Source organism: Giraffa tippelskirchi, chromosome 12 (assembly GCF_054371585.1).
Source record: "Giraffa tippelskirchi isolate mGirTip1 chromosome 12, T2T-mGirTip1v1.2.pri, whole genome shotgun sequence".
Lineage (NCBI taxonomy): Eukaryota > Metazoa > Chordata > Mammalia > Artiodactyla > Giraffidae > Giraffa > Giraffa tippelskirchi.
This window is the reverse complement of record NC_137286.1, coordinates 70839414-70867290: the sequence shown is the minus strand read 5'-3', so window position 1 is coordinate 70867290 and position 27877 is coordinate 70839414. Positions and strand designations below refer to the sequence as shown.

The following is a 27877-nucleotide window of genomic DNA, read 5'->3' as shown; positions in this document are numbered from 1 at the left end:
CAGCGCCCATCCACCCCAGAAGGGGGAAAAGGACGGAAGGTTTGGAGAGGAAAAGACAAGAACGCAGGGAGCCATTAGAAGCTCAGCCACCCGCAGAAGCCGAGCTGGGACACTTGAACAGAATCTCAATGGAAACAGAGGACCAGAAAGTTGGCTACTCTTTTCTATAAGAGAGGGAGACCTTCGAGTCTTCCTTTCGGGCCTCCAACTTGGATGTGGGGTCTCAAAACAGTCAGGAGGGGCAGTGCCTTTTCCTGGGTACCACGGCGCATCCAGGCCTCGTTCTGCCCCATTCTGTGCTGTGTCAGCCCTGGATGGAGTCTTTCTTTCTGAAGTCTCAGCGCACAAGCTCCACGTGATATCGGCCCCAGGTGGAGAGGCATGGAGCTGCTCGTAGGCCGACAGACCTAGGAAACAGATGGGAGAATGACCCCCACTCTGCAGATGGAGAGACTGGGGAAACCCTGAGGGGCATATGCTTGTCCAGGGCCACACCACTTATGAGAAGAAGGAGCCTGGTCTGAGAGCAGCGGGGTCCTCGGAGCTCAGGCCCTGGCTGCACCCAGGCCTCCCCAGGGCTGTGGGCTGGGCTGTGTGGCTGTCACTGTGCCTGCACATGGCCTAAGGGGGGTGGTCGAGCAGTCAGAAACCCAGAGATTCCCTTGGGAAGTTTTGGGTAAGGGACCTCAGCACGAACCCCAGGAAATGATGTCACCTGCCGGCAACAGAACCCAACAGAACCCGCAACCCGGGTATCCAGGCCTCCAGAGCGGAGAGGAGCCCCCAGCCAGATCTCTTGCTGCCAGGATGTTCTGCTGTTTGCCCCTGCCCAGAGGCCGGGGCCTCAGGAGAGCTCACAGGCAGTGTGCGTGGGCACCCTGTCGACGTTGGCTCAGGGCACCCCCGAGAGGCCTCTGGCCCTCTGCCCGGAGAAACAGAAAGGTAACACGGGGAGCCCCAGGCCGGGCCAGGCCACCTCTCCCATGCCACCCGGAAACACCGGGTCCTTTGCCTGTGTGTGTGGATGCGGGTTTCTCGGGGTGTGTCTCCCTCAAGGAAGCCCAGGCGGATGTGGGGTCAGAAGCCTGCGGACAAGTTGTGTCCACACCCCAGGGGAGATCAGGCTGGCTGGGATGGGAACAGTGCGGGCAGGGCCGGCCGCCCAGGCTGACCTCACACCCTCAGGTGGGTCTCTTTCCTCCCGGGTGGGGATCTGAGCAGACACACGTCTCTGACCCTTCTGGGAAGAGAAGTTCGAGCAGGCAGAAGCAGCGGCTCCACTGGCCAGGCCCAGCTCGGAAAACTCCCAGCACGGCTGGCTGACGGTCACTGTCGTTGCAGAGCTTCCCACGTGATGAGGCCGAGGACGGGGACACCCCGTCCACCTCCCGGAGGGAGGGGTCGGAGCACCAACCCCCCGCCCGTGAGGCCCAGTGCAGGCTCCAGGTGAGCGTGCCCACGGAGGCATCAGCCCCACCGGGGGCGAAGCGGAGGCGGGGAAGGCCTGCTGCCGAGACACCGCCCAGGATACACCCGGCGGCCCAGTCTGAGGCTGCCACGGAGCTCAGCACACCCGGCTCCGACCCAGAGTCCCGAGAACCCCGGCCTCTGAGGCAGCAGGAGGACCTGGAGCCCAGCACGCCAGAGCACAGAGGTAAGGACGCTGGGGCTGGTGCACGGGAGTGTGTGGGGAGGGGGTGCTGAGCTACACAGGGACGAGTCCCCGAAAGATGCTGCTGGGCCTGCAGCAAGCGCTGGCCTCACACCCCCACCCCCATCTTGCACACTTCAGTCCCAAAAGATATCCAACCCTGGGTATTCTTTCGGAATCTCTTGGAAGCTTTCTGTCCCGGGATACGCACATGCCAAGGCTGGTCTGTGGGCAAATTTTGCTTCTCCCCCAGCTCTAGCACTGGCCTCCAACTGGAACCAGGCTCCACTTCCCAGACCTGTGCCTACAGAGGTGGTGGCTCCAGGTGCAGGACCCAGGGATCCACCGAGGGCCGATGGAGAACCGAGCCTTGCCCTCGCAGAGACACCAGGCCAGCTGGGTACTGGCCAGCACACCGGGCAGATCGGATTTCCGTGCCTGCAGGACCCCCAGCCCCAGGCACTGATGTCCCACCCCCTCAGCCAGAACCTCCACCTCCACGTGCACCTGTACCTGCTCGGGCTTTGGCAGGAGAACCCGAGGCAGAGGAGTCACCGCCTCGGCAGGGAGAGCCTGCCCTGGCTCCCGCGCAACACCCAGACGCCGACGATGACTCACCCGCCCCTGCAGGAAGAACGAGCCCCCGCTCTGGACAGAGACCCAGAGCCCTTGCCGGAAACACCATGTCCAGGGGAGCGGTCGGCTCTGCAGCCTCCATCCCTGTCTGCTCACCGTGGACGCCGGCAACTCGGTCTGCCCCCAGGGGACATGGAGTTCCTTTCCCCTGAGCTGCTTTGCATTTGGTTTGTTTCCACCTTTCTGGTGATGTTTTACTTTTTGTATGGTTTCGTCTATTTTTGTTGGTTAAGTTGGGATTAGTAAACTTTTTCATCATTGTTGCAATTTGGGACACTGTTGTGTAACTCTGGTGATACTGTGTTACCATCACCACTCTGTAGTTTCAGACCCGTTCGATCTTTATGCCCCACCCGCCAACAAAGCCTGGGTTCAAGGCAAGCAGGCCCTGTTCATCCCTCCCCCCGATCCTGACCACAATTTCATCTTTTCTTTCTGCATTCCTTCCTATATTCTTGGTGTCCCCAATCAATGACTCTCAGTGAGATGACTGAAGGAGTTTTTTTCGGACTCTCCACCTACTGTAAGACTCCATTGGAGAGTTCTCATTTTTATGTCATTTGAACTAGCCTTTGATAGCTGAAAGGACGGTGTACGTCCTTTCAAGATATCATGTGCCAAACGAAGCCCTTTTGGCAAATGCCATCATTATCTCCAGGCAGGCATTGCTGTTTGAAGGGTGACATCTCAGCCAGAAGGCAGAGGCTGAGCTCCTCTTGTTGCACCAGCTCCCAAAAGAAGCCAAGAAAGGGAGCTGGAACAACAAACCACCCCAACGCCCAGGAAAGCGTTCTTCACGACAGAAGGCTAGCAAATGACCCAACAACCTTGTGGCCCAGAACCCCTCTAGAAAAATCACTGTTCCATACAAAAGAGAAACACATGGGAAGTTCCAAGGAGAGGCAATGCCCATGGCCAGTGTACTTTAGAGACGGCCTGACCGCTCCGGGGAAGACACGCACCGACGGAACCCCTTGGGAAACAGCAGTGAGAGTCCTCACCGTCGTAAGGGTTTCCTCTGGGGACAACCTGCCCTGGGCACCACATGAGGGAGCAGACCGGCTTCTCTTCCTCTGCCCCCACACCACTCACTCATGAAGGCAGCTCAGGTGTTCTCATGCCCTGCCTGCCTGCCTGCCTGCCTGGCTCATCCGTGAGCTGTGACCACCTCCAGGGCAGGACTCCACCTTCTCCTCTCTGTGTACCGTGAATCTGCACACAGTGGGCTTTCAGAACCTTAGGAGACTTGAGCCATTCCCACTCGAGCCAGAACCCTCCCCAGGAAGGAAAACAGCTGTGGAGTCATTTTGGCCCCAGCACTGGTTCCCAAACCCTGGCGGCTCCTACAGCCTCTACGGTGTGAAGAGGGAGGTCCCTTTTGACAGAGCTTTCCGGCTGTCAGATCGAAGCTGTTGTTTCACTGTCAGCTGTGTCTCTGCCGTTGCAGCCAGGTGGGCCACGCTGCTCCAAAGGAGCTCACAAGCTGAGTTGCAAGGGAGGTATTGAGAGGACAGGGATGGCTACAACGTGCTGCAAACTGAGTGAGGGTCCCCACAATCCTCAGCAAAGGTCTGTGGTGTGCAAGTGGGGAGTAGAGGGCCCCCAAGTTCCAAAGGAAGGGAGGTACTCGGGAGATAAAGCCCTTGGCTGCTGTGGTAGCAGCTGCAGATGGCAGCTCGTCCACAGTGCACTTCGAATGAGGTCATATGAGCGGGACTCTGGAAATGGCTCCGAAATCCAGAGAAAGGGGTCAGGGTATGTGGGAATCCGGCGGGGGTGGGGGGTGGATGAAGGAAGGTGTCCTTCCTCTCTCCAGTGCAATTTGGTTTGGTGAGTCTCAAAGCTACCAGATGGCACTTCCCAAGTCAGGCCCCCGCAGGAATCAGGGTGGGCTGCGTGCCTCGGCCCCTGCCACAGGGACAAGCCACACCAGTGGCCTCCCTGAGCTCAAATGGCCGGATCTGGGGGTTCCGTCTGGGTGCACACCTCCTTGCTGTGGCCAAGTTCCCCCCTTCTCTGAGCACCAGCTTCATCATCCTCTCGAATGAGGACATCGATTGCTACCTTGGCACGTTACTCTCTTCATCCTGTGAAGACTCATTAGGCTTATCCTACAATTACTAGCTGGCCCGAAGAGATATCTCCTGAATCCAGATTAAGCTGGAGTCTCCCAGGCTCATCTGGCATGTCTTCCCTGAAGTCTGCCAAAACCCACACCCTTGCATTTCCAGGGACTCCCCTTAGCCGGCTGGGCAGAAAACCCAGCATGGTTCAAACAAGCTGACAGACAAGCGGGAGAGGACTCACGGGCAGACGGCCTCCGTCAGGTCTCGGGTGGAGCTCTGGGACCACAGCAGCAACGGGCCATCCCAGCCCCTGGGCTCAGCAGCGCCCTCATTCTCAGGCCGGCGGCTCTGCCCTGAGGGGAGCAGGAAGGTCACCAACTGCCGCAGGCGGACCTCAAGCCCCTCCCACTGCTGGAGCCTGACCTCCCCCGGCCCCACCCCTTCCCCTACCCCAGCAGGACGAGAGCTCGTCTTCCCCTGGCTTCCAACGTGAGGCCCGGCCCTGGGCCCCGATTGGGCACTGCCCCAGTCCGGAGCCAATCACAGTGGCCAGGGAGGTGGAACGCACCGATTGGCCAGGGCCAGGTCATGTGACCATGCTCCCCAGGAAACTCAAATATTACCAAGATTCCCTAACAAACCAATGAACAAAATTATCCAGTAAAGGCAAACCGTACTTTTTAATGAGGCCGATGTCACAGAAAAAAAAAAAATGCTTCACAATGAACTGCTCAAGGAAGCTACTAAATAAACTTTCAGAAAAGTTAAGTAGTTTTTTTTTTTTTTTTTAATAGGGTGACGGAGAGCTATACCTTTCCCATCTATGTGAATTTAGGTTTAAACTAGATTTCCCTTGGCTATTATATACGACAAAAAAACCCCACATCACCCCCTTTCACTCCCCCCACCCCCCAAAAGTGTTTTAGTCTATTGAGTTTTTGTGTCCTCAGTTGTGTCTGATTCACGGCAACTCACGAACTCTACACAGCCAGGCTCTTCCGTCCATGGAATTCAGGGCAATTTTTTTCTGTCACAGTAAATGCCCACCCTGGGTGATCCAAAGGCAAGGGCTCAGAGGCTCCTGAGAGTCTAACTCCTTTCAGCCGAGCACAGAGCTGGCTCCTCACTGGGATGCCTGTGGCCTGGGGCTCCCAGAGGGGAGAGCAGCACTCGCCCCACCGTGTGGTCACTGCTGGAAGTGCAGGCTGCTCCTCACTCCCCCTTGACAGTGTCCCTGAGGGCAGAACAGTGGGAATCTACTCAAGGTGGAAATGCAAACTCCCATGCAACCAAACTTCCCACAAGGTCTCCAAAACCACTCAGGAACAGGGAATTGGAAACTGCAGGGCATGACATGAATGGAGATGGAGACTTGACACCTTACACCGAGTTCACTTCCAGTTATCCCTAGACAAAGTTTCCATGAAAACTTGTCACAAATCTAGAAGAACAATGAGCAGAAACCGGACACGTGCTTTGAGTCTTCACACACAAAACTAAAAGGCAGTCCACAAAACAACCCAGAGAATACAGTGGACTTTGCAAAATCAAAGATATCTACTGTGGGAAAGACCTCATTACAAAAGCAAAAGACAGGTCATACATCGCGAGACGAATGAGTGGAAACACAAAGCTTCTCAAGGATGTGTCTCCAAACAGACAAAGAACACCAACACAACAAGCCTGTGAAAACTAGGGAAAGGTCTGAAGGGACACCAGACTGAGGAAGACACACACAGAGTATCCCGGATGATGTCCAGCACGGAGGGCCTGAAGAAACAACAGTCTAGTTGCACTCCCTCAGGCCTGTGTGACCCTGGATGAGGCCTCTGTTTCCCGGTGGCTCTGAGAGATGGACAGGGAGGAAGGGGAAGAGAAATCACTTGCATTTCTAATACTCACAGCAAAGTCTTCCAATGAGAAGGGAATTATCACCCCCACTGACAATGCCATGCACTGAAGTGATACCCACGAGTCCATCTAACCCAGAAGGGAAGGAAGGACCTGTTCTCACAAAACGGCGAGAGATGGAAGAAGGAAGATCAAGCCCACACCAATCACTGGAAAGAGAAGCTGTGCTCAGGGCTTGAAAGAATTCCTGTTGGGAAAATGATGTCACAGCCCCACAAGGCAATCCACAGCTTCGATGCTATTCCTCCCAAAATGCCAATGCATTGTCGCACCGAACAAAGAACTGCAAAAGGGGTTACGGAAACAGAAAAGAGCCTAAATTGTCAATACAATCCGACGAAAAAGCCCCGATACGGACATCCAAGGTTGTGTGAAAGGAAATTAGACGACCAAACTAGGATCCTCAGGAGCGTATCGGAGAAGGCGATGGCGACCCACGCCAGTACTCTTGCCTGGAAAATGCCCTGGACGGAGGAGCCTGGTAGGCTGCAGGCCATGGGGTCGCGCAGAGTCAGACACGACTGAAGTGACTTAGCCGCAGCGGCAGCAGCAGGACAGTATGCTATTGGGAATACAACAACACACACAGATCCAGATCGATGGAATAAAGTTGAGGGTCCAGAAACAAACCCCGGCATCCATGGTCAACTCATCTCTGACACAGAAGGGGAGAATATCCAAATGGGAACAAGAAAGCCTCTTCAATAAATGGCCATGGGAAAACCAGACAGCTACATCTGAAGAACGCTATTGGTTTTGATCTCACACCACCTCAATATCGGGGAAAAACCTCACCCTAAAGACTGATGTCTTGAGATAGCTAGAAAGAAGCGTAGGTCAAAGGCTCCTTAACATCAGAGTCTCCTTGCCATTTGCTGGGCGGAGGTAGAAATGGGTCTCTTCAAGTAAGGGAAAGAGGGAAACGAAGTACACCAATGGGTTTCCATCCAATGGAACCTCTTCACAACAGAGAAGCTAAGCATTCACAGATGCAAAAGATAGGAAACGGAACATGAGAGACTCCTTGCAAGTGGTGTATCTGAGAAGGGGTTCATATGGAAAGAGACGAAGAATGCACAGCACTCAGATTCCAAGAAACACCACCACCACCCTTGACCCTTCCCCCATGACCAACTCCGACCTAAAGCCTTTCTCTCCCTCTAACCCATCCCTAAAACATAACCCTCATCTAATCATATACATGTGCATTCCTAGCATCCATCCATCCACACACGAGAGAGAAAGAGGAAGACACAGACTGAATCGAGAAAGGAAAAGAGAGGGACACAGCCAGAGAGAGACACGGAACCAAAGAGAGGAAAGGAGTCGATGGTCCAGACTTTTCATCAATCTGTCTCGAAGGTAGAAGCAATGACAGCGCCCATCCACCCCAGAAGGGGGAAAAGGACGGAAGGTTTGGAGAGGAAAAGACAAGAACGCAGGGAGCCATTAGAAGCTCAGCCACCCGCAGAAGCCGAGCTGGGACACTTGAACAGAATCTCAATGGAAACAGAGGACCAGAAAGTTGGCTACTCTTTTCTATAAGAGAGGGAGACCTTCGAGTCTTCCTTTCGGGCCTCCAACTTGGATGTGGGGTCTCAAAACAGTCAGGAGGGGCAGTGCCTTTTCCTGGGTACCACGGCGCATCCAGGCCTCGTTCTGCCCCATTCTGTGCTGTGTCAGCCCTGGATGGAGTCTTTCTTTCTGAAGTCTCAGCGCACAAGCTCCACGTGATATCGGCCCCAGGTGGAGAGGCATGGAGCTGCTCGTAGGCCGACAGACCTAGGAAACAGATGGGAGAATGACCCCCACTCTGCAGATGGAGAGACTGGGGAAACCCTGAGGGGCATATGCTTGTCCAGGGCCACACCACTTATGAGAAGAAGGAGCCTGGTCTGAGAGCAGCGGGGTCCTCGGAGCTCAGGCCCTGGCTGCACCCAGGCCTCCCCAGGGCTGTGGGCTGGGCTGTGTGGCTGTCAATGTGTCTGCACATGGCCTAAGGGGGGTGGTCGAGCAGTCAGAAACCCAGAGATTCCCTTGGGAAGTTTTGGGGAAGGGACCTCAGCACGAACCCCAGGAAATGATGTCACCTGCCGGCAACAGAACCCAACAGAACCCGCAACCCGGGTATCCAGGCCTCCAGAGCGGAGAGGAGCCCCCAGCCAGATCTCTTGCTGCCAGGATGTTCTGCTGTTTGCCCCTGCCCAGAGGCCGGGGCCTCAGGAGAGCTCACAGGCAGTGTGCGTGGGCACCCTGTCGACGTTGGCTCAGGGCACCCCCGAGAGGCCTCTGGCCCTCTGCCCGGAGAAACAGAAAGGTAACACGGGGAGCCCCAGGCCGGGCCAGGCCACCTCTCCCATGCCACCCGGAAACACCGGGTCCTTTGCCTGTGTGTGTGGATGCGGGTTTCTCGGGGTGTGTCTCCCTCAAGGAAGCCCAGGCGGATGTGGGGTCAGAAGCCTGCGGACAAGTTGTGTCCACACCCCAGGGGAGATCAGGCTGGCTGGGATGGGAACAGTGCGGGCAGGGCCGGCCGCCCAGGCTGACCTCACACCCTCAGGTGGGTCTCTTTCCTCCCGGGTGGGGATCTGAGCAGACACACGTCTCTGACCCTTCTGGGAAGAGAAGTTCGAGCAGGCAGAAGCAGCGGCTCCACTGGCCAGGCCCAGCTCGGAAAACTCCCAGCACGGCTGGCTGACGGTCACTGTCGTTGCAGAGCTTCCCACGTGATGAGGCCGAGGACGGGGACACCCCGTCCACCTCCCGGAGGGAGGGGTCGGAGCACCAACCCCCCGCCCGTGAGGCCCAGTGCAGGCTCCAGGTGAGCGTGCCCACGGAGGCATCAGCCCCACCGGGGGCGAAGCGGAGGCGGGGAAGGCCTGCTGCCGAGACACCGCCCAGGATACACCCGGCGGCCCAGTCTGAGGCTGCCACGGAGCTCAGCACACCCGGCTCCGACCCAGAGTCCCGAGAACCCCGGCCTCTGAGGCAGCAGGAGGACCTGGAGCCCAGCACGCCAGAGCACAGAGGTAAGGACGCTGGGGCTGGTGCACGGGAGTGTGTGGGGAGGGGGTGCTGAGCTACACAGGGACGAGTCCCCGAAAGATGCTGCTGGGCCTGCAGCAAGCGCTGGCCTCACACCCCCACCCCCATCTTGCACACTTCAGTCCCAAAAGATATCCAACCCTGGGTATTCTTTCGGAATCTCTTGGAAGCTTTCTGTCCCGGGATACGCACATGCCAAGGCTGGTCTGTGGGCAAACTTTGCTTCTCCCCCAGCTCTAGCACTGGCCTCCAACTGGAACCAGGCTCCACTTCCCAGACCTGTGCCTACAGAGGTGGTGGCTCCAGGTGCAGGACCCAGGGATCCACCGAGGGCCGATGGAGAACCGAGCCTTGCCCTCGCAGAGACACCAGGCCAGCTGGGTACTGGCCAGCACACCGGGCAGATCGGATTTCCGTGCCTGCAGGACCCCCAGCCCCAGGCACTGATGTCCCACCCCCTCAGCCAGAACCTCCACCTCCACGTGGACCTGTACCTGCTCGGGCTTTGGCAGGAGAACCCGAGGCAGAGGAGGAGTCACCGCCTCGGCAGGGAGAGCCTGCCCTGGCTCCCGCGCAACACCCAGACGCCGACGATGACTCACCCGCCCCTGCAGGAAGAACGAGCCCCCGCTCTGGACAGAGACCCAGAGCCCTTGCCGGAAACACCATGTCCAGGGGAGCGGTCGGCTCTGCAGCCTCCATCCCTGTCTGCTCACCGTGGACGCCGGCAACTCGGTCTGCCCCCAGGGGACATGGAGTTCCTTTCCCCTGAGCTGCTTTGCATTTGGTTTGTTTCCACCTTTCTGGTGATGTTTTACTTTTTGTATGGTTTCGTCTATTTTTGTTGGTTAAGTTGGGATTAGTAAACTTTTTCATCATTGTTGCAATTTGGGACACTGTTGTGTAACTCTGGTGATACTGTGTTACCATCACCACTCTGTAGTTTCAGACCCGTTCGATCTTTATGCCCCACCCGCCAACAAAGCCTGGGTTCAAGGCAAGCAGGCCCTGTTCATCCCTCCCCCCGATCCTGACCACAATTTCATCTTTTCTTTCTGCATTCCTTCCTATATTCTTGGTGTCCCCAATCAATGACTCTCAGTGAGATGACTGAAGGAGTTTTTTTCGGACTCTCCACCTACTGTAAGACTCCATTGGAGAGTTCTCATTTTTATGTCATTTGAACTAGCCTTTGATAGCTGAAAGGACGGTGTACGTCCTTTCAAGATATCATGTGCCAAACGAAGCCCTTTTGGCAAATGCCATCATTATCTCCAGGCAGGCATTGCTGTTTGAAGGGTGACATCTCAGCCAGAAGGCAGAGGCTGAGCTCCTCTTGTTGCACCAGCTCCCAAAAGAAGCCAAGAAAGGGAGCTGGAACAACAAACCACCCCAACGCCCAGGAAAGCGTTCTTCACGACAGAAGGCTAGCAAATGACCCAACAACCTTGTGGCCCAGAACCCCTCTAGAAAAATCACTGTTCCATACAAAAGAGAAACACATGAGAAGTTCCAAGGAGAGGCAATGCCCATGGCCAGTGTACTTTAGAGACGGCCTGACCGCTCCGGGGAAGACACGCACCGACGGAACCCCTTGGGAAACAGCAGTGAGAGTCCTCACCGTCGTAAGGGTTTCCTCTGGGGACAACCTGCCCTGGGCACCACATGAGGGAGCAGACCGGCTTCTCTTCCTCTGCCCCCACACCACTCACTCATGAAGGCAGCTCAGGTGTTCTCAGGCCCTGCCTGCCTGCCTGCCTGCCTGGCTCATCCGTGAGCTGTGACCACCTCCAGGGCAGGACTCCACCTTCTCCTCTCTGTGTACCGTGAATCTGCACACAGTGGGCTTTCAGAACCTTAGGAGACTTGAGCCATTCCCACTCGAGCCAGAACCCTCCCCAGGAAGGAAAACAGCTGTGGAGTCATTTTGGCCCCAGCACTGGTTCCCAAACCCTGGCGGCTCCTACAGCCTCTACGGTGTGAAGAGGGAGGTCCCTTTTGACAGAGCTTTCCGGCTGTCAGATCGAAGCTGTTGTTTCACTGTCAGCTGTGTCTCTGCCGTTGCAGCCAGGTGGGCCACGCTGCTCCAAAGGAGCTCACAAGCTGAGTTGCAAGGGAGGTATTGAGAGGACAGGGATGGCTACAACGTGCTGCAAACTGAGTGAGGGTCCCCACAATCCTCAGCAAAGGTCTGTGGTGTGCAAGTGGGGAGTAGAGGGCCCCCAAGTTCCAAAGGAAGGGAGGTACTCGGGAGATAAAGCCCTTGGCTGCTGTGGTAGCAGCTGCAGATGGCAGCTCATCCACAGTGCACTTCGAATGAGGTCATATGAGCGGGACTCTGGAAATGGCTCCGAAATCCAGAGAAAGGGGTCAGGGTATGTGGGAATCCGGCGGGGGTGGGGGGTGGATGAAGGAAGGTGTCCTTCCTCTCTCCAGTGCAATTTGGTTTGGTGAGTCTCAAAGCTACCAGATGGCACTTCCCAAGTCAGGCCCCCGCAGGAATCAGGGTGGGCTGCGTGCCTCGGCCCCTGCCACAGGGACAAGCCACACCAGTGGCCTCCCTGAGCTCAAATGGCCGGATCTGGGGGTTCCGTCTGGGTGCACACCTCCTTGCTGTGGCCAAGTTCCCCCCTTCTCTGAGCACCAGCTTCATCATCCTCTCGAATGAGGACATCGATTGCTACCTTGGCACGTTACTCTCTTCATCCTGTGAAGACTCATTAGGCTGATCCTACAATTACTAGCTGGCCCGAAGAGATATCTCCTGAATCCAGATTAAGCTGGAGTCTCCCAGGCTCATCTGGCATGTCTTCCCTGAAGTCTGCCAAAACCCACACCCTTGCATTTCCAGGGACTCCCCTTAGCCGGCTGGGCAGAAAACCCAGCATGGTTCAAACAAGCTGACAGACAAGCGGGAGAGGACTCACGGGCAGACGGCCTCCGTCAGGTCTCGGGTGGAGCTCTGGGACCACAGCAGCAACGGGCCATCCCAGCCCCTGGGCTCAGCAGCGCCCTCATTCTCAGGCCGGCGGCTCTGCCCTGAGGGGAGCAGGAAGGTCACCAACTGCCGCAGGCGGACCTCAAGCCCCTCCCACTGCTGGAGCCTGACCTCCCCCGGCCCCACCCCTTCCCCTACCCCAGCAGGACGAGAGCTCGTCTTCCCCTGGCTTCCAACGTGAGGCCCGGCCCTGGGCCCCGATTGGGCACTGCCCCAGTCCGGAGCCAATCACAGTGGCCAGGGAGGTGGAACGCACCGATTGGCCAGGGCCAGGTCATGTGACCATGCTCCCCAGGAAACTCAAATATTACCAAGATTCCCTAACAAACCAATGAACAAAATTATCCAGTAAAGGCAAACCGTACTTTTTAATGAGGCCGATGTCACAGAAAAAAAAAAAAAATGCTTCACAATGAACTGCTCAAGGAAGCTACTAAATAAACTTTCAGAAAAGTTAAGTAGTTTTTTTTTTTTTTTTTTAATAGGGTGACGGAGAGCTATACCTTTCCCATCTATGTGAATTTAGGTTTAAACTAGATTTCCCTTGGCTATTATATACGACAAAAAAACCCCACATCACCCCCTTTCACTCCCCCCACCCCCCAAAAGTGTTTTAGTCTATTGAGTTTTTGTGTCCTCAGTTGTGTCTGATTCACGGCAACTCACGAACTCTACACAGCCAGGCTCTTCCGTCCATGGAATTCAGGGCAATTTTTTTCTGTCACAGTAAATGCCCACCCTGGGTGATCCAAAGGCAAGGGCTCAGAGGCTCCTGAGAGTCTAACTCCTTTCAGCCGAGCACAGAGCTGGCTCCTCACTGGGATGCCTGTGGCCTGGGGCTCCCAGAGGGGAGAGCAGCACTCGCCCCACCGTGTGGTCACTGCTGGAAGTGCAGGCTGCTCCTCACTCCCCCTTGACAGTGTCCCTGAGGGCAGAACAGTGGGAATCTACTCAAGGTGGAAATGCAAACTCCCATGCAACCAAACTTCCCACAAGGTCTCCAAAACCACTCAGGAACAGGGAATTGGAAACTGCAGGGCATGACATGAATGGAGATGGAGACTTGACACCTTACACCGAGTTCACTTCCAGTTATCCCTAGACAAAGTTTCCATGAAAACTTGTCACAAATCTAGAAGAACAATGAGCAGAAACCGGACACGTGCTTTGAGTCTTCACACACAAAACTAAAAGGCAGTCCACAAAACAACCCAGAGAATACAGTGGACTTTGCAAAATCAAAGATATCTACTGTGGGAAAGACCTCATTACAAAAGCAAAAGACAGGTCATACATCGCGAGACGAATGAGTGGAAACACAAAGCTTCTCAAGGATGTGTCTCCAAACAGACAAAGAACACCAACACAACAAGCCTGTGAAAACTAGGGAAAGGTCTGAAGGGACACCAGACTGAGGAAGACACACACAGAGTATCCCGGATGATGTCCAGCACGGAGGGCCTGAAGAAACAACAGTCTAGTTGCACTCCCTCAGGCCTGTGTGACCCTGGATGAGGCCTCTGTTTCCCGGTGGCTCTGAGAGATGGACAGGGAGGAAGGGGAAGAGAAATCACTTGCATTTCTAATACTCACAGCAAAGTCTTCCAATGAGAAGGGAATTATCACCCCCACTGACAATGCCATGCACTGAAGTGATACCCACGAGTCCATCTAACCCAGAAGGGAAGGAAGGACCTGTTCTCACAAAACGGCGAGAGATGGAAGAAGGAAGATCAAGCCCACACCAATCACTGGAAAGAGAAGCTGTGCTCAGGGCTTGAAAGAATTCCTATTGGGAAAATGATGTCACAGCCCCACAAGGCAATCCACAGCTTGGATGCTATTCCTCCCAAAATGCCAATGCATTGTCGCACCGAACAAAGAACTGCAAAAGGGGTTACGGAAACAGAAAAGAGCCTAAATTGTCAATAGAATCCGACGAAAAAGCCCCGATACGGACATCCAAGGTTGTGTGAAAGGAAATTAGACGACCAAACTAGGATCCTCAGGAGCGTATCGGAGAAGGCGATGGCGACCCACGCCAGTACTCTTGCCTGGAAAATGCCCTGGACGGAGGAGCCTGGTAGGCTGCAGGCCATGGGGTCGCGCAGAGTCAGACACGACTGAAGTGACTTAGCCGCAGCGGCAGCAGCAGGACAGTATGCTATTGGGAATACAACAACACACACAGATCCAGATCGATGGAATAAAGTTGAGGGTCCAGAAACAAACCCCGGCATCCATGGTCAACTCATCTCTGACACAGAAGGGGAGAATATCCAAATGGGAACAAGAAAGCCTCTTCAATAAATGGCCATGGGAAAACCAGACAGCTACATCTGAAGAACGCTATTGGTTTTGATCTCACACCACCTCAATATCGGGGAAAAACCTCACCCTAAAGACTGATGTCTTGAGATAGCTAGAAAGAAGCGTAGGTCAAAGGCTCCTTAACATCAGAGTCTCCTTGCCATTTGCTGGGCGGAGGTAGAAATGGGTCTCTTCAAGTAAGGGAAAGAGGGAAACGAAGTACACCAATGGGTTTCCATCCAATGGAACCTCTTCACAACAGAGAAGCTAAGCATTCACAGATGCAAAAGATAGGAAACGGAACATGAGAGACTCCTTGCAAGTGGTGTATCTGAGAAGGGGTTCATATGGAAAGAGACGAAGAATGCACAGCACTCAGATTCCAAGAAACACCACCACCACCCTTGACCCTTCCCCCATGACCAACTCCGACCTAAAGCCTTTCTCTCCCTCTAACCCATCCCTAAAACATAACCCTCATCTAATCATATACATGTGCATTCCTAGCATCCATCCATCCACACACGAGAGAGAAAGAGGAAGACACAGACTGAATCGAGAAAGGAAAAGAGAGGGACACAGCCAGAGAGAGACACGGAACCAAAGAGAGGAAAGGAGTCGATGGTCCAGACTTTTCATCAATCTGTCTCGAAGGTAGAAGCAATGACAGCGCCCATCCACCCCAGAAGGGGGAAAAGGACGGAAGGTTTGGAGAGGAAAAGACAAGAACGCAGGGAGCCATTAGAAGCTCAGCCACCCGCAGAAGCCGAGCTGGGACACTTGAACAGAATCTCAATGGAAACAGAGGACCAGAAAGTTGGCTACTCTTTTCTATAAGAGAGGGAGACCTTCGAGTCTTCCTTTCGGGCCTCCAACTTGGATGTGGGGTCTCAAAACAGTCAGGAGGGGCAGTGCCTTTTCCTGGGTACCACGGCGCATCCAGGCCTCGTTCTGCCCCATTCTGTGCTGTGTCAGCCCTGGATGGAGTCTTTCTTTCTGAAGTCTCAGCGCACAAGCTCCACGTGATATCGGCCCCAGGTGGAGAGGCATGGAGCTGCTCGTAGGCCGACAGACCTAGGAAACAGATGGGAGAATGACCCCCACTCTGCAGATGGAGAGACTGGGGAAACCCTGAGGGGCATATGCTTGTCCAGGGCCACACCACTTATGAGAAGAAGGAGCCTGGTCTGAGAGCAGCGGGGTCCTCGGAGCTCAGGCCCTGGCTGCACCCAGGCCTCCCCAGGGCTGTGGGCTGGGCTGTGTGGCTGTCAATGTGTCTGCACATGGCCTAAGGGGGGTGGTCGAGCAGTCAGAAACCCAGAGATTCCCTTGGGAAGTTTTGGGGAAGGGACCTCAGCACGAACCCCAGGAAATGATGTCACCTGCCGGCAACAGAACCCAACAGAACCCGCAACCCGGGTATCCAGGCCTCCAGAGCGGAGAGGAGCCCCCAGCCAGATCTCTTGCTGCCAGGATGTTCTGCTGTTTGCCCCTGCCCAGAGGCCGGGGCCTCAGGAGAGCTCACAGGCAGTGTGCGTGGGCACCCTGTCGACGTTGGCTCAGGGCACCCCCGAGAGGCCTCTGGCCCTCTGCCCGGAGAAACAGAAAGGTAACACGGGGAGCCCCAGGCCGGGCCAGGCCACCTCTCCCATGCCACCCGGAAACACCGGGTCCTTTGCCTGTGTGTGTGGATGCGGGTTTCTCGGGGTGTGTCTCCCTCAAGGAAGTCCAGGCGGATGTGGGGTCAGAAGCCTGCGGACAAGTTGTGTCCACACCCCAGGGGAGATCAGGCTGGCTGGGATGGGAACAGTGCGGGCAGGGCCGGCCGCCCAGGCTGACCTCACACCCTCAGGTGGGTCTCTTTCCTCCCGGGTGGGGATCTGAGCAGACACACGTCTCTGACCCTTCTGGGAAGAGAAGTTCGAGCAGGCAGAAGCAGCGGCTCCACTGGCCAGGCCCAGCTCGGAAAACTCCCAGCACGGCTGGCTGACGGTCACTGTCGTTGCAGAGCTTCCCACGTGATGAGGCCGAGGACGGGGACACCCCGTCCACCTCCCGGAGGGAGGGGTCGGAGCACCAACCCCCCGCCCGTGAGGCCCAGTGCAGGCTCCAGGTGAGCGTGCCCACGGAGGCATCAGCCCCACCGGGGGCGAAGCGGAGGCGGGGAAGGCCTGCTGCCGAGACACCGCCCAGGATACACCCGGCGGCCCAGTCTGAGGCTGCCACGGAGCTCAGCACACCCGGCTCCGACCCAGAGTCCCGAGAACCCCGGCCTCTGAGGCAGCAGGAGGACCTGGAGCCCAGCACGCCAGAGCACAGAGGTAAGGACGCTGGGGCTGGTGCACGGGAGTGTGTGGGGAGGGGGTGCTGAGCTACACAGGGACGAGTCCCCGAAAGATGCTGCTGGGCCTGCAGCAAGCGCTGGCCTCACACCCCCACCCCCATCTTGCACACTTCAGTCCCAAAAGATATCCAACCCTGGGTATTCTTTCGGAATCTCTTGGAAGCTTTCTGTCCCGGGATACGCACATGCCAAGGCTGGTCTGTGGGCAAACTTTGCTTCTCCCCCAGCTCTAGCACTGGCCTCCAACTGGAACCAGGCTCCACTTCCCAGACCTGTGCCTACAGAGGTGGTGGCTCCAGGTGCAGGACCCAGGGATCCACCGAGGGCAGATGGAGAACCGAGCCTTGCCCTCGCAGAGACACCAGGCCAGCTGGGTACTGGCCAGCACACCGGGCAGATCGGATTTCCGTGCCTGCAGGACCCCCAGCCCCAGGCACTGATGTCCCACCCCCTCAGCCAGAACCTCCACCTCCACGTGCACCTGTACCTGCTCGGGCTTTGGCAGGAGAACCCGAGGCAGAGGAGGAGTCACCGCCTCGGCAGGGAGAGCCTGCCCTGGCTCCCGCGCAACACCCAGACGCCGACGATGACTCACCCGCCCCTGCAGGAAGAACGAGCCCCCGCTCTGGACAGAGACCCAGAGCCCTTGCCGGAAACACCATGTCCAGGGGAGCGGTCGGCTCTGCAGCCTCCATCCCTGTCTGCTCACCGTGGACGCCGGCAACTCGGTCTGCCCCCAGGGGACATGGAGTTCCTTTCCCCTGAGCTGCTTTGCATTTGGTTTGTTTCCACCTTTCTGGTGATGTTTTACTTTTTGTATGGTTTCGTCTATTTTTGTTGGTTAAGTTGGGATTAGTAAACTTTTTCATCATTGTTGCAATTTGGGACACTGTTGTGTAACTCTGGTGATACGGTGTTACCATCACCACTCTGTAGTTTCAGACCCGTTCGATCTTTATGCCCCACCCGCCAACAAAGCCTGGGTTCAAGGCAAGCAGGCCCTGTTCATCCCTCCCCCCGATCCTGACCACAATTTCATCTTTTCTTTCTGCATTCCTTCCTATATTCTTGGTGTCCCCAATCAATGACTCTCAGTGAGATGACTGAAGGAGTTTTTTTCGGACTCTCCACCTACTGTAAGACTCCATTGGAGAGTTCTCATTTTTATGTCATTTGAACTAGCCTTTGATAGCTGAAAGGACGGTGTACGTCCTTTCAAGATATCATGTGCCAAACGAAGCCCTTTTGGCAAATGCCATCATTATCTCCAGGCAGGCATTGCTGTTTGAAGGGTGACATCTCAGCCAGAAGGCAGAGGCTGAGCTCCTCTTGTTGCACCAGCTCCCAAAAGAAGCCAAGAAAGGGAGCTGGAACAACAAACCACCCCAACGCCCAGGAAAGCGTTCTTCACGACAGAAGGCTAGCAAATGACCCAACAACCTTGTGGCCCAGAACCCCTCTAGAAAAATCACTGTTCCATACAAAAGAGAAACACATGGGAAGTTCCAAGGAGAGGCAATGCCCATGGCCAGTGTACTTTAGAGACGGCCTGACCGCTCCGGGGAAGACACGCACCGACGGAACCCCTTGGGAAACAGCAGTGAGAGTCCTCACCGTCGTAAGGGTTTCCTCTGGGGACAACCTGCCCTGGGCACCACATGAGGGAGCAGACCGGCTTCTCTTCCTCTGCCCCCACACCACTCACTCATGAAGGCAGCTCAGGTGTTCTCATGCCCTGCCTGCCTGCCTGCCTGCCTGGCTCATCCGTGAGCTGTGACCACCTCCAGGGCAGGACTCCACCTTCTCCTCTCTGTGTACCGTGAATCTGCACACAGTGGGCTTTCAGAACCTTAGGAGACTTGAGCCATTCCCACTCGAGCCAGAACCCTCCCCAGGAAGGAAAACAGCTGTGGAGTCATTTTGGCCCCAGCACTGGTTCCCAAACCCTGGCGGCTCCTACAGCCTCTACGGTGTGAAGAGGGAGGTCCCTTTTGACAGAGCTTTCCGGCTGTCAGATCGAAGCTGTTGTTTCACTGTCAGCTGTGTCTCTGCCGTTGCAGCCAGGTGGGCCACGCTGCTCCAAAGGAGCTCACAAGCTGAGTTGCAAGGGAGGTATTGAGAGGACAGGGATGGCTACAACGTGCTGCAAACTGAGTGAGGGTCCCCACAATCCTCAGCAAAGGTCTGTGGTGTGCAAGTGGGGAGTAGAGGGCCCCCAAGTTCCAAAGGAAGGGAGGTACTCGGGAGATAAAGCCCTTGGCTGCTGTGGTAGCAGCTGCAGATGGCAGCTCGTCCACAGTGCACTTCGAATGAGGTCATATGAGCGGGACTCTGGAAATGGCTCCGAAATCCAGAGAAAGGGGTCAGGGTATGTGGGAATCCGGCGGGGGTGGGGGGTGGATGAAGGAAGGTGTCCTTCCTCTCTCCAGTGCAATTTGGTTTGGTGAGTCTCAAAGCTACCAGATGGCACTTCCCAAGTCAGGCCCCCGCAGGAATCAGGGTGGGCTGCGTGCCTCGGCCCCTGCCACAGGGACAAGCCACACCAGTGGCCTCCCTGAGCTCAAATGGCCGGATCTGGGGGTTCCGTCTGGGTGCACACCTCCTGGCTGTGGCCAAGTTCCCCCCTTCTCTGAGCACCAGCTTCATCATCCTCTCGAATGAGGACATCGATTGCTACCTTGGCACGTTACTCTCTTCATCCTGTGAAGACTCATTAGGCTTATCCTACAATTACTAGCTGGCCCGAAGAGATATCTCCTGAATCCAGATTAAGCTGGAGTCTCCCAGGCTCATCTGGCATGTCTTCCCTGAAGTCTGCCAAAACCCACACCCTTGCATTTCCAGGGACTCCCCTTAGCCGGCTGGGCAGAAAACCCAGCATGGTTCAAACAAGCTGACAGACAAGCGGGAGAGGACTCACGGGCAGACGGCCTCCGTCAGGTCTCGGGTGGAGCTCTGGGACCACAGCAGCAACGGGCCATCCCAGCCCCTGGGCTCAGCAGCGCCCTCATTCTCAGGCCGGCGGCTCTGCCCTGAGGGGAGCAGGAAGGTCACCAACTGCCGCAGGCGGACCTCAAGCCCCTCCCACTGCTGGAGCCTGACCTCCCCCGGCCCCACCCCTTCCCCTACCCCAGCAGGACGAGAGCTCGTCTTCCCCTGGCTTCCAACGTGAGGCCCGGCCCTGGGCCCCGATTGGGCACTGCCCCAGTCCGGAGCCAATCACAGTGGCCAGGGAGGTGGAACGCACCGATTGGCCAGGGCCAGGTCATGTGACCATGCTCCCCAGGAAACTCAAATATTACCAAGATTCCCTAACAAACCAATGAACAAAATTATCCAGTAAAGGCAAACCGTACTTTTTAATGAGGCCGATGTCACAGAAAAAAAAAAAAAAATGCTTCACAATGAACTGCTCAAGGAAGCTACTAAATAAACTTTCAGAAAAGTTAAGTAGTTTTTTTTTTTTTTTAATAGGGTGACGGAGAGCTATACCTTTCCCATCTATGTGAATTTAGGTTTAAACTAGATTTCCCTTGGCTATTATATACGACAAAAAAACCCCACATCACCCCCTTTCACTCCCCCCACCCCCCAAAAGTGTTTTAGTCTATTGAGTTTTTGTGTCCTCAGTTGTGTCTGATTCACGGCAACTCACGAACTCTACACAGCCAGGCTCTTCCGTCCATGGAATTCAGGGCAATTTTTTTCTGTCACAGTAAATGCCCACCCTGGGTGATCCAAAGGCAAGGGCTCAGAGGCTCCTGAGAGTCTAACTCCTTTCAGCCGAGCACAGAGCTGGCTCCTCACTGGGATGCCTGTGGCCTGGGGCTCCCAGAGGGGAGAGCAGCACTCGCCCCACCGTGTGGTCACTGCTGGAAGTGCAGGCTGCTCCTCACTCCCCCTTGACAGTGTCCCTGAGGGCAGAACAGTGGGAATCTACTCAAGGTGGAAATGCAAACTCCCATGCAACCAAACTTCCCACAAGGTCTCCAAAACCACTCAGGAACAGGGAATTGGAAACTGCAGGGCATGACATGAATGGAGATGGAGACTTGACACCTTACACCGAGTTCACTTCCAGTTATCCCTAGACAAAGTTTCCATGAAAACTTGTCACAAATCTAGAAGAACAATGAGCAGAAACCGGACACGTGCTTTGACTCTTCACACACAAAACTAAAAGGCAGTCCACAAAACAACCCAGAGAATACAGTGGACTTTGCAAAATCAAAGATATCTACTGTGGGAAAGACCTCATTACAAAAGCAAAAGACAGGTCATACATCGCGAGACGAATGAGTGGAAACACAAAGCTTCTCAAGGATGTGTCTCCAAACAGACAAAGAACACCAACACAACAAGACTGTGAAAACTAGGGAAAGGTCTGAAGGGACACCAGACTGAGGAAGACACACACAGAGTATCCCGGATGATGTCCAGCACGGAGGGCCTGAAGAAACAACAGTCTAGTTGCACTCCCTCAGGCCTGTGTGACCCTGGATGAGGCCTCTGTTTCCCGGTGGCTCTGAGAGATGGACAGGGAGGAAGGGGAAGAGAAATCACTTGCATTTCTAATACTCACAGCAAAGTCTTCCAATGAGAAGGGAATTATCACCCCCACTGACAATGCCATGCACTGAAGTGATACCCACGAGTCCATCTAACCCAGAAGGGAAGGAAGGACCTGTTCTCACAAAACGGCGAGAGATGGAAGAAGGAAGATCAAGCCCACACCAATCACTGGAAAGAGAAGCTGTGCTCAGGGCTTGAAAGAATTCCTATTGGGAAAATGATGTCACAGCCCCACAAGGCAATCCACAGCTTGGATGCTATTCCTCCCAAAATGCCAATGCATTGTCGCACCGAACAAAGAACTGCAAAAGGGGTTACGGAAACAGAAAAGAGCCTAAATTGTCAATACAATCCGACGAAAAAGCCCCGATACGGACATCCAAGGTTGTGTGAAAGGAAATTAGACGACCAAACTAGGATCCTCAGGAGCGTATCGGAGAAGGCGATGGCGACCCACGCCAGTACTCTTGCCTGGAAAATGCCCTGGACGGAGGAGCCTGGTAGGCTGCAGGCCATGGGGTCGCGCAGAGTCAGACACGACTGAAGTGACTTAGCCGCAGCGGCAGCAGCAGGACAGTATGCTATTGGGAATACAACAACACACACAGATCCAGATCGATGGAATAAAGTTGAGGGTCCAGAAACAAACCCCGGCATCCATGGTCAACTCATCTCTGACACAGAAGGGGAGAATATCCAAATGGGAACAAGAAAGCCTCTTCAATAAATGGCCATGGGAAAACCAGACAGCTACATCTGAAGAACGCTATTGGTTTTGATCTCACACCACCTCAATATCGGGGAAAAACCTCACCCTAAAGACTGATGTCTTGAGATAGCTAGAAAGAAGCGTAGGTCAAAGGCTCCTTAACATCAGAGTCTCCTTGCCATTTGCTGGGCGGAGGTAGAAATGGGTCTCTTCAAGTAAGGGAAAGAGGGAAACGAAGTACACCAATGGGTTTCCATCCAATGGAACCTCTTCACAACAGAGAAGCTAAGCATTCACAGATGCAAAAGATAGGAAACGGAACATGAGAGACTCCTTGCAAGTGGTGTATCTGAGAAGGGGTTCATATGGAAAGAGACGAAGAATGCACAGCACTCAGATTCCAAGAAACACCACCACCACCCTTGACCCTTCCCCCATGACCAACTCCGACCTAAAGCCTTTCTCTCCCTCTAACCCATCCCTAAAACATAACCCTCATCTAATCATATACATGTGCATTCCTAGCATCCATCCATCCACACACGAGAGAGAAAGAGGAAGACACAGACTGAATCGAGAAAGGAAAAGAGAGGGACACAGCCAGAGAGAGACACGGAACCAAAGAGAGGAAAGGAGTCGATGGTCCAGACTTTTCATCAATCTGTCTCGAAGGTAGAAGCAATGACAGCGCCCATCCACCCCAGAAGGGGGAAAAGGACGGAAGGTTTGGAGAGGAAAAGACAAGAACGCAGGGAGCCATTAGAAGCTCAGCCACCCGCAGAAGCCGAGCTGGGACACTTGAACAGAATCTCAATGGAAACAGAGGACCAGAAAGTTGGCTACTCTTTTCTATAAGAGAGGGAGACCTTCGAGTCTTCCTTTCGGGCCTCCAACTTGGATGTGGGGTCTCAAAACAGTCAGGAGGGGCAGTGCCTTTTCCTGGGTACCACGGCGCATCCAGGCCTCGTTCTGCCCCATTCTGTGCTGTGTCAGCCCTGGATGGAGTCTTTCTTTCTGAAGTCTCAGCGCACAAGCTCCACGTGATATCGGCCCCAGGTGGAGAGGCATGGAGCTGCTCGTAGGCCGACAGACCTAGGAAACAGATGGGAGAATGACCCCCACTCTGCAGATGGAGAGACTGGGGAAACCCTGAGGGGCATATGCTTGTCCAGGGCCACACCACTTATGAGAAGAAGGAGCCTGGTCTGAGAGCAGCGGGGTCCTCGGAGCTCAGGCCCTGGCTGCACCCAGGCCTCCCCAGGGCTGTGGGCTGGGCTGTGTGGCTGTCACTGTGCCTGCACATGGCCTAAGGGGGGTGGTCGAGCAGTCAGAAACCCAGAGATTCCCTTGGGAAGTTTTGGGGAAGGGACCTCAGCACGAACCCCAGGAAATGATGTCACCTGCCAGCAACAGAACCCAACAGAACCCACAACCCGGGTATCCAGGCCTCCAGAGCGGAGAGGAGCCCCCAGCCAGATCTCTTGCTGCCAGGATGTTCTGCTGTTTGCCCCTGCCCAGAGGCCGGGGCCTCAGGAGAGCTCACAGGCAGTGTGCGTGGGCACCCTGTCGACGTTGGCTCAGGGCACCCCCGAGAGGCCTCTGGCCCTCTGCCCGGAGAAACAGAAAGGTAACACGGGGAGCCCCAGGCCGGGCCAGGCCACCTCTCCCATGCCACCCGGAAACACCGGGTCCTTTGCCTGTGTGTGTGGATGCGGGTTTCTCGGGGTGTGTCTCCCTCAAGGAAGCCCAGGCGGATGTGGGGTCAGAAGCCTGCGGACAAGTTGTGTCCACACCCCAGGGGAGATCAGGCTGGCTGGGATGGGAACAGTGCGGGCAGGGCCGGCCGCCCAGGCTGACCTCACACCCTCAGGTGGGTCTCTTTCCTCCCGGGTGGGGATCTGAGCAGACACACGTCTCTGACCCTTCTGGGAAGAGAAGTTCGAGCAGGCAGAAGCAGCGGCTCCACTGGCCAGGCCCAGCTCGGAAAACTCCCAGCACGGCTGGCTGACGGTCACTGTCGTTGCAGAGCTTCCCACGTGATGAGGCCGAGGACGGGGACACCCCGTCCACCTCCCGGAGGGAGGGGTCGGAGCACCAACCCCCCGCCCGTGAGGCCCAGTGCAGGCTCCAGGTGAGCGTGCCCACGGAGGCATCAGCCCCACCGGGGGCGAAGCGGAGGCGGGGAAGGCCTGCTGCCGAGACACCGCCCAGGATACACCCGGCGGCCCAGTCTGAGGCTGCCACGGAGCTCAGCACACCCGGCTCCGACCCAGAGTCCCGAGAACCCCGGCCTCTGAGGCAGCAGGAGGACCTGGAGCCCAGCACGCCAGAGCACAGAGGTAAGGACGCTGGGGCTGGTGCACGGGAGTGTGTGGGGAGGGGGTGCTGAGCTACACAGGGACGAGTCCCCGAAAGATGCTGCTGGGCCTGCAGCAAGCGCTGGCCTCACACCCCCACCCCCATCTTGCACACTTCAGTCCCAAAAGACATCCAACCCTGGGTATTCTTTCGGAATCTCTTGGAAGCTTTCTGTCCCGGGATACGCACATGCCAAGGCTGGTCTGTGGGCAAACTTTGCTTCTCCCCCAGCTCTAGCACTGGCCTCCAACTGGAACCAGGCTCCACTTCCCAGACCTGTGCCTACAGAGGTGGTGGCTCCAGGTGCAGGACCCAGGGATCCACCGAGGGCAGATGGAGAACCGAGCCTTGCCCTCGCAGAGACACCAGGCCAGCTGGGTACTGGCCAGCACACCGGGCAGATCGGATTTCCGTGCCTGCAGGACCCCCAGCCCCAGGCACTGATGTCCCACCCCCTCAGCCAGAACCTCCACCTCCACGTGCACCTGTACCTGCTCGGGCTTTGGCAGGAGAACCCGAGGCAGAGGAGGAGTCACCGCCTCGGCAGGGAGAGCCTGCCCTGGCTCCCGCGCAACACCCAGACGCCGACGATGACTCACCCGCCCCTGCAGGAAGAACGAGCCCCCGCTCTGGACAGAGACCCAGAGCCCTTGCCGGAAACACCATGTCCAGGGGAGCGGTCGGCTCTGCAGCCTCCATCCCTGTCTGCTCACCGTGGACGCCGGCAACTCGGTCTGCCCCCAGGGGACATGGAGTTCCTTTCCCCTGAGCTGCTTTGCATTTGGTTTGTTTCCACCTTTCTGGTGATGTTTTACTTTTTGTATGGTTTCGTCTATTTTTGTTGGTTAAGTTGGGATTAGTAAACTTTTTCATCATTGTTGCAATTTGGGACACTGTTGTGTAACTCTGGTGATACGGTGTTACCATCACCACTCTGTAGTTTCAGACCCGTTCGATCTTTATGCCCCACCCGCCAACAAAGCCTGGGTTCAAGGCAAGCAGGCCCTGTTCATCCCTCCCCCCGATCCTGACCACAATTTCATCTTTTCTTTCTGCATTCCTTCCTATATTCTTGGTGTCCCCAATCAATGACTCTCAGTGAGATGACTGAAGGAGTTTTTTTCGGACTCTCCACCTACTGTAAGACTCCATTGGAGAGTTCTCATTTTTATGTCATTTGAACTAGCCTTTGATAGCTGAAAGGACGGTGTACGTCCTTTCAAGATATCATGTGCCAAACGAAGCCCTTTTGGCAAATGCCATCATTATCTCCAGGCAGGCATTGCTGTTTGAAGGGTGACATCTCAGCCAGAAGGCAGAGGCTGAGCTCCTCTTGTTGCACCAGCTCCCAAAAGAAGCCAAGAAAGGGAGCTGGAACAACAAACCACCCCAACGCCCAGGAAAGCGTTCTTCACGACAGAAGGCTAGCAAATGACCCAACAACCTTGTGGCCCAGAACCCCTCTAGAAAAATCACTGTTCCATACAAAAGAGAAACACATGGGAAGTTCCAAGGAGAGGCAATGCCCATGGCCAGTGTACTTTAGAGACGGCCTGACCGCTCCGGGGAAGACACGCACCGACGGAAACCCTTGGGAAACAGCAGTGAGAGTCCTCACCGTCGTAAGGGTTTCCTCTGGGGACAACCTGCCCTGGGCACCACATGAGGGAGCAGACCGGCTTCTCTTCCTCTGCCCCCACACCACTCACTCATGAAGGCAGCTCAGGTGTTCTCATGCCCTGCCTGCCTGCCTGCCTGCCTGGCTCATCCGTGAGCTGTGACCACCTCCAGGGCAGGACTCCACCTTCTCCTCTCTGTGTACCGTGAATCTGCACACAGTGGGCTTTCAGAACCTTAGGAGACTTGAGCCATTCCCACTCGAGCCAGAACCCTCCCCAGGAAGGAAAACAGCTGTGGAGTCATTTTGGCCCCAGCACTGGTTCCCAAACCCTGGCGGCTCCTACAGCCTCTACGGTGTGAAGAGGAAGGTCCCTTTTGACAGAGCTTTCCGGCTGTCAGATCGAAGCTGTTGTTTCACTGTCAGCTGTGTCTCTGCCGTTGCAGCCAGGTGGGCCACGCTGCTCCAAAGGAGCTCACAAGCTGAGTTGCAAGGGAGGTATTGAGAGGACAGGGATGGCTACAACGTGCTGCAAACTGAGTGAGGGTCCCCACAATCCTCAGCAAAGGTCTGTGGTGTGCAAGTGGGGAGTAGAGGGCCCCCAAGTTCCAAAGGAAGGGAGGTACTCGGGAGATAAAGCCCTTGGCTGCTGTGGTAGCAGCTGCAGATGGCAGCTCGTCCACAGTGCACTTCGAATGAGGTCATATGAGCGGGACTCTGGAAAGGGCTCCGAAATCCAGAGAAAGGGGTCAGGGTATGTGGGAATCCGGCGGGGGTGGGGGGTGGATGAAGGAAGGTGTCCTTCCTCTCTCCAGTGCAATTTGGTTTGGTGAGTCTCAAAGCTACCAGATGGCACTTCCCAAGTCAGGCCCCCGCAGGAATCAGGGTGGGCTGCGTGCCTCGGCCCCTGCCACAGGGACAAGCCACACCAGTGGCCTCCCTGAGCTCAAATGGCCGGATCTGGGGGTTCCGTCTGGGTGCACACCTCCTTGCTGTGGCCAAGTTCCCCCCTTCTCTGAGCACCAGCTTCATCATCCTCTCGAATGAGGACATCGATTGCTACCTTGGCACGTTACTCTCTTCATCCTGTGAAGACTCATTAGGCTTATCCTACAATTACTAGCTGGCCCGAAGAGATATCTCCTGAATCCAGATTAAGCTGGAGTCTCCCAGGCTCATCTGGCATGTCTTCCCTGAAGTCTGCCAAAACCCACACCCTTGCATTTCCAGGGACTCCCCTTAGCCGGCTGGGCAGAAAACCCAGCATGGTTCAAACAAGCTGACAGACAAGCGGGAGAGGACTCACGGGCAGACGGCCTCCGTCAGGTCTCGGGTGGAGCTCTGGGACCACAGCAGCAACGGGCCATCCCAGCCCCTGGGCTCAGCAGCGCCCTCATTCTCAGGCCGGCGGCTCTGCCCTGAGGGGAGCAGGAAGGTCACCAACTGCCGCAGGCGGACCTCAAGCCCCTCCCACTGCTGGAGCCTGACCTCCCCCGGCCCCACCCCTTCCCCTACCCCAGCAGGACGAGAGCTCGTCTTCCCCTGGCTTCCAACGTGAGGCCCGGCCCTGGGCCCCGATTGGGCACTGCCCCAGTCCGGAGCCAATCACAGTGGCCAGGGAGGTGGAACGCACCGATTGGCCAGGGCCAGGTCATGTGA

At 55.8% G+C, this 27877-nt stretch overlaps 4 protein-coding genes and 1 long non-coding RNA gene across 6 annotated transcripts in view; 4 read left to right on the top strand and 1 right to left on the bottom strand.

Annotated features, from left to right (window-relative positions):
* The window catches only part of LOC145529707 (uncharacterized), a 1704434-nt gene that overhangs the window by 1279333 nt on the left and 397224 nt on the right, over positions 1–27877 (bottom strand). The window contains exons 50-53 of the long non-coding RNA XR_014071296.1: positions 27525–27636; positions 19882–19993; positions 12237–12348; positions 4595–4706 (exon numbers count right to left, since the gene is read on the bottom strand). This is a non-coding gene — a long non-coding RNA (uncharacterized LOC145529707). The remainder of the gene's footprint in view (positions 1–4594; positions 4707–12236; positions 12349–19881; positions 19994–27524; positions 27637–27877) is intronic.
* On the top strand, positions 773–4692 carry LOC145529704 (uncharacterized). The gene is made up of 3 exons (XM_081550311.1): positions 773–942; positions 1342–1654; positions 1905–4692. The coding sequence occupies exons 1-3, from the start codon at positions 808–810 to the stop codon at positions 2528–2530; spliced, it is 1074 nt and encodes a 357-aa protein (XP_081406437.1). The 5' UTR covers positions 773–807; the 3' UTR covers positions 2531–4692.
* On the top strand, positions 5132–10768 carry LOC145529582 (uncharacterized). Its single transcript, XM_081550168.1, has 3 exons — positions 5132–8581; positions 8981–9293; positions 9544–10768. Exons 1-3 carry the CDS (start codon positions 8345–8347, stop codon positions 10170–10172), a joined length of 1179 nt encoding a protein of 392 aa, XP_081406294.1. The 5' UTR covers positions 5132–8344; the 3' UTR covers positions 10173–10768.
* On the top strand, positions 12779–17841 carry LOC145529522 (uncharacterized). Its single transcript, XM_081550099.1, has 3 exons — positions 12779–16226; positions 16626–16938; positions 17189–17841. Exons 1-3 carry the CDS (start codon positions 15990–15992, stop codon positions 17815–17817), a joined length of 1179 nt encoding a protein of 392 aa, XP_081406225.1. The 5' UTR covers positions 12779–15989; the 3' UTR covers positions 17818–17841.
* Positions 23670–25484, top strand: LOC145529610 (uncharacterized). Of its 2 annotated transcripts, none has more exons than XM_081550201.1 (3): positions 23670–23869; positions 24269–24581; positions 24832–25484. In XM_081550201.1, exons 1-3 carry the CDS (start codon positions 23735–23737, stop codon positions 25458–25460), a joined length of 1077 nt encoding a protein of 358 aa, XP_081406327.1. In that variant the 5' UTR covers positions 23670–23734; the 3' UTR covers positions 25461–25484. The 2 variants fall into 2 exon arrangements, with proteins under 2 accessions (XP_081406327.1, XP_081406328.1); XM_081550202.1 differs by having other exon boundaries at positions 23692–23869; positions 24838–25484.

Excerpts from the sequence above, each read along its gene's own strand:
- LOC145529704 (XM_081550311.1), top strand. The coding sequence starts at position 808 with ATGTTCTGCTGTTTGCCCCTGCCCAGAGGCCGGGGCCTCAGGAGAGCT. Across the intron at positions 943-1,341 it reads CTGCCCGGAGAAACAGAAAG|AGCTTCCCACGTGATGAGGC; the intron begins GTAACACGGGGA and ends CTGTCGTTGCAG. Across the intron at positions 1,655-1,904 it reads CAGCACGCCAGAGCACAGAG|CTCTAGCACTGGCCTCCAAC; the intron begins GTAAGGACGCTG and ends CTTCTCCCCCAG.
- LOC145529582 (XM_081550168.1), top strand. The coding sequence starts at position 8,345 with ATGATGTCACCTGCCGGCAACAGAACCCAACAGAACCCGCAACCCGGG. Across the intron at positions 8,582-8,980 it reads CTGCCCGGAGAAACAGAAAG|AGCTTCCCACGTGATGAGGC; the intron begins GTAACACGGGGA and ends CTGTCGTTGCAG. Across the intron at positions 9,294-9,543 it reads CAGCACGCCAGAGCACAGAG|CTCTAGCACTGGCCTCCAAC; the intron begins GTAAGGACGCTG and ends CTTCTCCCCCAG.
- LOC145529522 (XM_081550099.1), top strand. The coding sequence starts at position 15,990 with ATGATGTCACCTGCCGGCAACAGAACCCAACAGAACCCGCAACCCGGG. Across the intron at positions 16,227-16,625 it reads CTGCCCGGAGAAACAGAAAG|AGCTTCCCACGTGATGAGGC; the intron begins GTAACACGGGGA and ends CTGTCGTTGCAG. Across the intron at positions 16,939-17,188 it reads CAGCACGCCAGAGCACAGAG|CTCTAGCACTGGCCTCCAAC; the intron begins GTAAGGACGCTG and ends CTTCTCCCCCAG.
- LOC145529610 (XM_081550201.1), top strand. The coding sequence starts at position 23,735 with ATGTTCTGCTGTTTGCCCCTGCCCAGAGGCCGGGGCCTCAGGAGAGCT. Across the intron at positions 23,870-24,268 it reads CTGCCCGGAGAAACAGAAAG|AGCTTCCCACGTGATGAGGC; the intron begins GTAACACGGGGA and ends CTGTCGTTGCAG. Across the intron at positions 24,582-24,831 it reads CAGCACGCCAGAGCACAGAG|CTCTAGCACTGGCCTCCAAC; the intron begins GTAAGGACGCTG and ends CTTCTCCCCCAG.